The 10,684-nt window shown below is 35.5% G+C and overlaps 1 protein-coding gene across 3 annotated transcripts in view; it reads left to right on the forward strand.

The window, feature by feature from the left end:
* Nucleotides 1-10,124, forward strand: part of LOC145980628 (uncharacterized) — a 127,645-nt gene extending 117,521 nt beyond the window's left edge. For all 3 annotated transcript variants that reach the window (XM_083113681.1, XM_083113669.1, XM_083113674.1), the window contains exons 12-13: nucleotides 2,567-2,797; nucleotides 8,702-10,124. In XM_083113681.1, the coding sequence (XP_082969807.1) occupies nucleotides 2,567-2,797 (231 nt within the window). In that variant the 3' untranslated portion in view covers nucleotides 8,702-10,124. The remainder of the gene's footprint in view (nucleotides 1-2,566; nucleotides 2,798-8,701) is intronic.
* Nucleotides 10,125-10,684: the final 560 nt, after the last annotated feature.

Consider the following 10,684-nt stretch of genomic DNA (forward strand, 5'->3'; position numbering starts at 1 on the left):
GGATCGAACCCGGGTCTCTTGCATGGTAGATGCCCTAATGACTGAGGTACCATGTCATAACAGATGATATTGATGGCATAACTTGTTCAAATGAGTGGAGCAAAAAATGTTTGATTTCACTTGACATGACACTTGGTTAGCTCATTTTGTTGAAACCAACACAAACTTCAGTAGTGAGACAGATTCCAACATAATTAATGTCTATGTAAATGAGTCAGTGCTGTCAAAGGAATTTGGATCCACAGTGACCAAATGGGATATTTCACCAGTGGCGACTCATGGCTTTTTTGAAGTGTAGGAAGAAGTTATGGTAAACTGAGGAAGGTTTGAAAAATGCATTCAATTACAGTCGGACAAATCGCTTCTACTATCCATTGCATTTAGAATGTTACCTGCAGGCCCGCAAAAAAAAAATTAAAAAAAATACATGACTATATTTCAGATTTTGCAAGAATTTCGATTTTGTCCCCTCTCCCTGTCGTGTGGATTGAGGATAATAAAATGTGCTGCTTAAACTCTGAAATTATGATAAATGCTTCTAAATTGTGCTAGGATTTATTATTAATTACTTTTTTGTGATAACTACAGTTTTAAGTTCAATTATGCATATATTTTTTGAGTTTTGAACTTGCAATACTTATTATTCACTACACAAAATTGTGTAGAATGGCTCAACAAACAAGATGGGTTGAGCATAGAACTTGAAACAGTTTGAGAAAATGGTTTGTTTACCGCCAACCTTCTATAGATTTACTGCCGTAAAATCTCCTCAGGAACAAAATCGACAGGATAAAGAAAAGATAGATGATGATGGATCGTCGCATGGTTGTAAAAAAAGTGTGTTACTGTGTATGCATACTCCCTTTTATTTGAAACAAGTCCGCTGGTGAAGTATAAATAAGATTTGAACATAATTTTATTTCCTGAAAACCTATTCCTTTGAATTTGATTTCCCTCTCCAAGGGATTTGCATTTGCAGATTATACTAGATTTGACCATTATGCAAAAAGCAGGATGCTAGGGGCCAACAAAGATCAAACTGTGCTACATTTAGTACCATTTTGATGGGGTTGGCACCACTGATGTAGGAACCCCTCGTTGATTCCTCACTGGATGCTTTGAAACCACAACCTTCCCCTTGCCCCTTTTGCACTCCTCACCCATCTGCTTGTAGTGATACCTCAGTCGGGGCAGCAAAGCGTGTGTGTCCATCGTATTTTGCCTATAACTGGAAGGAGCGCCACCAGTCAACTCTTGACAGTAGCTAACCTAGTCAATTGTAGGTACATTGATCTCATAATTTTATAACGCACATTATTATTAAACTCCTAAAAAGTAGAGAAATGGAAGCAAGTATAAATGAACTGCAGGAAGTTCCTCACTTCCTACATGGAGGAATCGCCCCTGTATTTCACACACTAACTTTCTTGAATGAAGAGTGTAGTGTCTTCTTTCTGTATGCATGGGGATTAAATGGGAAACAAATTCTGTTTATATACCCTCTTACATGAAATCTGCCATGTCATTGAGGAGCATAGTATCACCATCTTTAACAAATGCTTAAAACTATATGTTGTTACAGTTGCTTTTCATGCCTCTTTTCAGTTCATGCACCAAATAAACAGGTACAGATCTAACCATTTCACAGCTTCATGTGCACTACGTATCCACATAACAAATGTGAATTTGAAACATGGAAAGTAACAAAAACTACACCTAAGATATCAGTATTGGTAAAAATCTGGTTTGGGGAGTGATGTGATGAGATTGAGAATCATATACTTATTTGAATAAATGCCATAGCTCCATCCTATTGAAGCCAACTTAAATGTTCTTCATCACAACTATGAGTTTAATGAATACTTGATGAAATTATGAGAGAGAGTGACAAATAATTCTTTAGTGTGAACTCAAATCCAGGACCCCTAGCATCACAATACCAATAAATTTGGTGTGAACTGTCAACATTGAAGTGTGGAATAGCAATAGGTTTTCAAAGCATTATACTGATGAAAAAGTTTCACCTTGCTAGAAATATTTCAATGTAAAAAAAAAATGCAATATTTAAATAATTTTGGATTGAATTTTTATTTTGTTCCTTTTTGCATGGAATTTTTGACTTCCAAGTGTTATGCATTAGTACCCAAATGGCACCCAACTATTGAAGTATAGTTTCAAACCCTAGTGTGATATGTGTAACCTGCAGCCATGATAATCCTCTGTAGGAATTGTGTCATCCATATGTGTTTGTGATTGTCCCTTCTTCCATCTCATCATATCACCCATTCATCCCCATCAAAATTAGCCGAAACTGGCAGAAAAATTACCAAATAACCTCATTCAATCAATTCAATATGAAATAGTAGAAAGTATGATTCTCCCAACAAATCAAAATAACAACTTTTGTAATCATGCATGCACCAAAAAGCAGACATTTTCCTCTCATAGTTACCGGCTAGTAAGTCTTAAAGTAGTTCCAATTCCCTATGCACTTATGTTCATTTACTTTATTCCTTTATGGCATGATCTCCTGTGATTATTCAATTCATTCATCATTTATTTTTAGGACTCATCTTCCATGCAACAAAGTATAGAGGTTCTATTGGCAGCTGCCGAGAGTGGAGAAGAAGTAGTTGGAGAATCAGATGTTCAGCAGGTTGTGATATGCAGTAACAACATGTACGATCCAAACTACCAGGACCCACTTATGATTTCAGGAGATCAACAAATCATCATAGTTCAGGATAGTTTGGAAGAGTTGGGGACTGCACAAACAGAAACAGTTGTTACATCATGAGTAAGTACGTTGTGTATATAATTATTAATTGGATTACATTACATTGTGGTTTCTATCAACTTGTCTTATGAAGGCCGTTCCCAATACCACTGTGTCATTTGTGACTAAGCATTCAAGCCTGTATGCCAGGTATGGACAACTCGGGTCCACCTGTGCAGATTTGCTAGCACTTTGGTTACACACTCCACTTCAAGGCCTTCTGTGCTGCTCACTATCTCCCACCATTGGGAGAAATTTAGAAATAGCATAGTGGTTTTTCTGAAGGAAAAACACCTTAACCCTAGAAAGGTAACGCGTCATCTGGCATGTGGTGCCGTTTTCTTGTTTCACCACCCCCTTCCACTAAAATATTCCGCTCCCCTTCCTGTCTACCTTCATTTGGATCGGAGAGACTGACAGGGAAGTATCAATGTCCTTTTACAAATGTTCCTTCAGTGTATTTTTAATGGTTTTTAATTTTGCGTCATCTGGTGGACGAAACTTTAGTGTCTACGTACACCAAAACTTCCACAACAACTTCATAAGATTTTTAGGGCTGAGCCGATACCGATATCTTAACCGATTCCAATCGATACCGATACTTGTATAATTCCACTAAAATAACAAAGGCTAGTTACTGGGTCACAAAACTCATCACATCACATTAGTATTAATGATATCAAATACTGCAAATTATTCTCATTTAACATTATATCACTTAAAATGTCCTGTGACATTTTATGGAACTTCTTTCTACCCCCAGAGGATGCAAGAGAAGAAGGAGTTTTTGAAATTTTGCAAGCATTGTTAATATGTTGCAGATACTCCAAAAAAATCGGTGTATTATTATAAGTGTCCCTACCAGAGAAAATTATACTGTGTAAAATAAAATGTATGTAGTGCGTATAGCGTACAACTTGCACAAGGAATGCAAAATAGATACAAATGTAAACAACATTCTTATCGTTTGGATTAAACTGGGGAGGGAGGAAAAAGACATAAAAATATACACAAATACAGATATATATTTAAAGCTCATTTCGCAGCTCTGTATATGACCTGCTGTCTCATTATTCTCTGTCATTTGCAATGAAAACAAGTCTCTGCAGTGTCGGCATCGGGCAACAGTCCCACGGAAGGGTAAGAGCACAAGAAGAAAATCCACAACCCTCCCTCCCACAGCGGCATTCATTCCTTTCCCAGGAACTCCGGAATGAGCCTAGCATTATAATAATGCTGGTTTTGAAAACGTCACGTTCTTAACCCACGAGTTTACAAGCAAGAATTGGCAATGAATGGTTTCTTTTATTTCCACATAGCATTGACCACCAGGCAGTTACATGCCTTCAATGTCACTTTTGGGTGCAGCCACAGCCATCTTTAATAGAGGCCGGAGCCTTCATTGTCATCCCTGTAAACTGTGACATCAGCCGGCCGATGTTTCTAGGAAGAAACAACAGAGAATGAACGTCCAAAAGTAAAGAAAGGAATAATTTTATGTAGCCTATTCATCCCGTATAAACTTCATTCACTCAAATTGTATTTGCTACTGTATTGAACATTATTTTTCCTAAGTAAAGCAATATGTTATCAAGTTGTCAAAAATATACATTACATGTTTTGAGCACCATATCAGCATTTCATGGAGCATTCCGTACGTTTTACATGTGGTGAATCATGAAATATAATAAATATCCCATATTGGTGTCATTAATATTCTTAATTATCATGTACAAAATTAATTAGCGACGTCAAAGAGCTATAACCATGACATAGAGGCTCAAAACATGTTTACGCTAAAAGCAAATTCCACGCTGACGCTGAGAAAAATTGTGTGCATGAGGCACCACATGCTAAGCTTTTACTTGTATTGTGTAAGTACAAGGATTAAGTTACAACACTCAAACAAGAATTCAGGAAACAATACAAACTCGAACAAACAAACCTCTAAGAGCATAAAATTGCCTAACCTAACAAAAACTGTAAAACACAAAATCACTAATTCCTTCACTGTAACATATCTCCGCAAGAGAAAAACAACGGAAATGTAACATCTTCTAATTTCTAAACCATGCAAAATTATCCACTTTCTTGCAGGGACTAGATAGTCACCAACAGTCAGCATTATTTTAGTCTTGTACATATGCACATCATAATTATAATGTACTCTCTGTTGAACAAAATCTTGGCAATTATGTCATAGACTGCTAAAATGAAGATGTTGTACAGAAATATGTAGGCTACATAAGATTTATTTAAACTCTGAATGTAACACTCATTAATGCTGATTTATCACATCCACAACTATGATGTACGTCTTACTTTTAGAACTTTAAGTCCAGTGTGTTAGGTCTTCCATCATTTAAATATTTAGTTGTGAGATTCGAATGCCATTCCGAAATGCTAGCAAATAAAACAAGGGCAAGCATTATTATTGGAAAGTTCCATACTTGATACTCGTATGAAATGCAAAGTTGGCATTGTATTTTCTGCTTATTTCAAGTTATCTATCAGCAAATTTATATTTCAATTGTTAATGTGTGTTTTCCACTTACATTGTAATGTCAATCTTCTGTCCAGATTTGGAAGAAAACATTTTACACAGATTCCCGTGTTTCTTTAAGAGTCAACATCAATTTTGCTATTCGTGCCCATGCTATGTAGCTGGATGTTTAGGCCGGCGAGACAGTGTTGCCACATTTCAGTATTCTGGCCTTTATAAAGCAGGCCATGGCGCAGTGCTTTCGCTTTAGCCCTGCCTTTGATCTTGTAATCTGCTTCCCAGGAAGGTGCATCATTTTTGGAAATGTACCTGGAATTCTTGTGCGGGACCCCAACCTGTCACAAGGAAGGGTGAACGAACTTTTGAAAAGGACAAATCTTGACAAATGAGTTGTTTCTCTTGGCCGCTCTAGCCACTCAAAATCTTTGGTATCATTGCCAGTCCCCGTGGTAGAGGGGTTATTACATCGCGCTATGTGCCAGGGGTCCCGAGTTTGAATCCCAGCCTGGGCATGGATGATTGTGAGTGTACATTCATCAATTTCATCATATCATCACTCATTTCCATCTTCGCAAATTAGCCAAAAGTTGCACAAAAAGCGAAGTAAAATAAAGCAAATCAATCAATCAACCTTTGGTATTGGATGGTATCGGTAAAAGAAATTGAACCAATACTTACCGACAACCCCTGGCGTTGGTATCAGCTCAGCCCTAAAGATTTTGCAGATGCTCAACAACAACAATGAAGGAAGATTTGTGCATCCTGACCCTCAAGCAAGAAAAGGATGACCAGATTCTTCTGCTCTCATTGCTCCAAAGGTATGCATGGTGAACACCAATCAAAGTGTTGTAAGACTTATAAAAAATGTAATTTTGCATTTCTGTCTTGCTATTCATGTATTTTGGAAGTGAATACTAACTTCGTAGTAAATACAATAGTTTTTGCAAAATTTAGGCTGTGTTTTAATTCTGAAGAAATCAGTAGTCCAGCAGACAAATGGTTAGCTTTAATGTTTGGCACAGAACACGTTAGCTTTCTAGGGTTAACACAGATTTTGGCATTTAAGACTGAGATGGTAGTGTCTCACTTCTTTGTTTCCAGTCAGCGTCAGTTCAGATTTCCATCATCTGGCAGTGGTGGAAGATGTTAATTGTCCAGTTGTGTGTGTTGTGCTGCTTGGTGCTGCAATGTAGTTCATGCTTATTGAGTGTGATGTATGGGTTTAATGCCAATTTCTGCTGGATGATGGCATTGGTTTCTTTGATGAATTTCTGTTGGGTGGATGACATGGTCTGGCTTGTGGTACTATGTGAGGCCAGACTTTGGAGATCTTTTCTTGGCATGATTTAGGTGCTCATCTATTCATTCTTGTGCAGTGTCCCTTGCATGTGTAATTGAGTAGGCATTGGCATGTTACCTTGTACATACCAGGGGATGTGAGTTCAGGTAGGTAGTATAGCTTGAAGCTTTTTACTGCCCCTCCAGTTTGGGTGATACTGGTTTGTGTGTCACTTTGGTGAAATGTTTTAGGGCCTTGGATAGTCTGCCTGATGCTATGGGGTGATATGGAAATGCAGTCCACTCCACTTGGGTTTGGAATCTTGATTTTGGTCGGTCCTCTCTGTGGCACAGTTGTTGGAACTAGGCTTCTGCTTTTGTGTACCACATTGATAGCTGCCCTGGTGTTGGTGCAACTGTTGCTTTGGTCTATTTCTGTGATACATGCTAATTGACCTTAGAGGTCTACTTCTGTGGAACTGTGTGTGAATACTCTTCTGTAAAACCCCATGGTGGAGTGGTTAGCACATTGTGGTACAATGCCAGGGGTCCCGGATTCAAATCCCAGCCTGGGCATGGATGCCAATGAGTTCCAATTTATCAATTTCATAATTATCACTCATCCCCATCTTCACAAATTAGCCAAAAGTGGCACAAAAAGTGAAGTAAAATAAAGCAAATCAATCGATCAATGTTCTGTAAAAGTTGAGCCACACTCCAGCTTTCTCCAAGGGGTATGTACTGGGTGCCTGAGTCTGATCTTGGTGGCTTGGAATATTTGTGAATATATGGTAAAATTGAATAGTCCAAATCAACACATGTAATTTTTTCATGACAATTTAATAAACATTTTTCCAATCTGAAAAAGAAATGTTAACACATTGGTTGTTATTGATTTGTACATTTTACAGGCTAGAGGCCCCAAACTATTGCCTATAAAAAATTATGTTATATACACTTACCTTCGATGATCCAAAACAGAACCTGCTCATAATGGATGCTGAAAAAGCACACTTGAATGCGTTTCTCCAAATTCTGGAATACTTTTTCATTTGTTGATGTTAACAGCTTGAATCTTTTGGCTTAGAGTGTCTTTGAGATATTCCAATGTGCAGGGTTCATTTTTGTACTCTTTGCCCTTCAATAGGTTCCAAAGAAAGAAGTCTACAGGTGTTAGATTGGCAGATCTGGGTGTACATTGTGTATTGTTTCTTCAGACATTTTGCAGCCTCCTGCACCTTGTATGAGAAGGCTTCCCATTGTCTCCAACTTTTAACCAATTTCTTGTTGCAACACTTCGATGGTGCATGTCTTTACCAAATTCAGTTTGAAATGCCATCTGGTATGCTTTAAATGTACCTGTTTGCCAAAATTTATGAATGTTGAACATGCACTGTTCAGCTGTATACATTACTACTCATGCAATATTCGACCCACAACTGCCGAGATGCAGGGATGCGGAACAAATGAAAATGTCATTGGTCGAATTCATTATATTAAGGGGGAAGGGATCATGCTGTTTTGCATTGTTGCTCATATGTGTATATAAATTTTTATTCCGTTATCTCAATAACTTAATTTTTTATAGGTATTAGTTTGGGGCCTTTAGCAAGAGAATCACCTTGTAGTTGAAATATTGCACTTGAGAAAATTTACTACAGTGCTGCTCTCATTGTTTTCATTATCTGTCACACCGATGTGACCATTACGCAATGAAAGGTTATAAAGTAATTTTTGGACCAAAAAAACAAGGTGCAATAATTATGAGGTCATATTTGGTGTTTCTGGAATGCCACTTTTATGATACTGCACAGTGCTGCTAGCTAATTTTCCTTTTACAAAATCAGTCATGTCAGCCTTTCAAAATCATTTGAAACATGTGTGAAAATTTTTCATTTTGATACAAAACTTCACAAAAATTTTGTTGCTCGAATATTGCTAATTTTAACTGCAACATAAATAACCAGATGCAGTAACGCTAGACTAGTTGTCCATGTTGCCACTAGGGTTAATGACCATTACATTTGTTGTAAAATTCAGAACATTCAAAATATTTTTTTAGCATCTCACTAGTAGGTCGTAACATTCTAAATCAATTGTCATGATCTTAATTTTGTCTTTAATTATATTTTTTTAAATTATAGGATGACAGAAGTTTGACAGTGGCACTGTCTGCTTATGGAAGATGGGAATTTGGGAGTACAATGAAGATGAGGACAAGGACAACTGTGATTGTTTCAAGGCTGAAGGGCTCATATGGATTTTCCCCTTGCTGTAAAGCAATGAATGTTAACAGTGGTATTTTCTTCAAAGAAAGAAATGTGGACATTATGTGTAAATAATTTTTAAATAATGTTGTAGGCTTGGGAATTGAAGTACCAAGTACAAAACTGATGACATATGGTAATTCCTGGAATTGCTAAACACCATGTTATGTTTGTTTATATTCAATTTGTCTTCAGGGAGAACAATGTTTTTTTACAGCAACTTTTTCTTGCAGTATCTTAACTTATGCAAGTTTCAGCACCTGGTAAGGCTGAAATGATCATATTTTATTATTCACACAGTTATTCTCTCCTCTTACTGATTATCTGCTTTTTTCTAATGAGGTTTTTTTTTTTTTCAGAGAGGAGGAACATAGTGAACACACTCTTACACACACACACACGAAGATATACATTAATATTTATTCAAGTGTACATTATGCATGGTTTTACATGCATTTGATAAAAGGAAATTTTTATACTGTTGCTTCTAAATGAATTTAGTAAATATATTTTGTATAAACAGGAATATTCATAAATGATGATTATATTATGAATTATATTTGTTGTAAAATTCAGAACATTCAAAATAATTTTAAGCAAAAACATAACATGAAATATTGAAGTAACTTCAATTAATAATTTTATGTTAACATGAGTACTTTAAAATTACCTAAACTAGAATGCACTGACAGGAATTGTGGAATTTTATTCCTGAAGTTAAATGAAATATTAGCACTCAGTTGTGATCATTACATTATGAATTATATTTTTTTGTAAAATTCAGAACATTCAAAATAATTTCTTAATGCAAAAACACAACATGAAATATAAAAGTGACTTCAAATAATGATTTTATGTTAACATGAGTACTTTAAAATTACCTAAACTAGAATGCACTGACAGGAATTGTGGAATTTTATTCCTGAAGTTAAATGAAATATTAGCACTCACTTGTCAGTTAATTTTGCACTCTAGTTAGGTGATTTTGAAGTGTGTTCATGACATAATATGTGAAATCTTTTTTATTTATATTTTATGTTAATAATTATAATGAAATTGAAATGTTGTTAAACTCTGTAAGTTGGCAATACAAATTGATGTGAAAGCATTGAAACATATGTATTCACTGTAATTTATAGATGCATTATATTTTTTCTTTACATTTTTTATTTTTAAAATTTATTTATATTTTGGCAAAGAAAAATGAATATTTCTGTTAAATATTTACTTCTATCATATGAAAGTGCAGTGCAATATGACTTTTTATTTAAAGAAAATTTAATAATTCAAAATTGTACATGTATGCAAACAATTTGTAGATTAAATATTAAACTTAAAATATGGAAATTTATTTATTAAATGAATTTTTCTCTCATATTCACCTGTTCTGATGAAAATTTTGTGTGAACCTAAATAGTCATTGTGATGAAATAATGTGGACACAATTTCTTTTGTAGATTACTACTACATAATTACTATAGGCAGTTAATTATTTTCAAATTTATTATTGTTGTTGCATTCAATCTTTTTCTTCTGAACTGGATGGTATGGACAGAGGAGAAGGACAACGAGATTTTTTTAATTTGAGGGAGATTGAAAGAGAGAAACCTCTCTCTCTCTCTCTCTCGCATGGAAAGAAAGAGAAAAGGAAAGTGGTCTCTTTCATACCTTACTCTTATGTTGATTTAGTTTGTTGCATATTTATTTAGTTTTCTCTTCTTTTACTGATAGAAATTTGAAATATGTGGTAACTAATATAAATAATATTGTAACGTAATTAAGGTGAGGTGTGACGATTTCGCACCAGATATGCTTTTATATAAATATCGTCAGAATGGCACTGCTACTAAAGAAAAACCA

This window comes from Lepisma saccharinum, chromosome 2 (genome assembly GCF_977018435.1).
Source record: "Lepisma saccharinum chromosome 2, izLepSacc3.1, whole genome shotgun sequence".
Classification (NCBI taxonomy): domain Eukaryota; kingdom Metazoa; phylum Arthropoda; class Insecta; order Zygentoma; family Lepismatidae; genus Lepisma; species Lepisma saccharinum.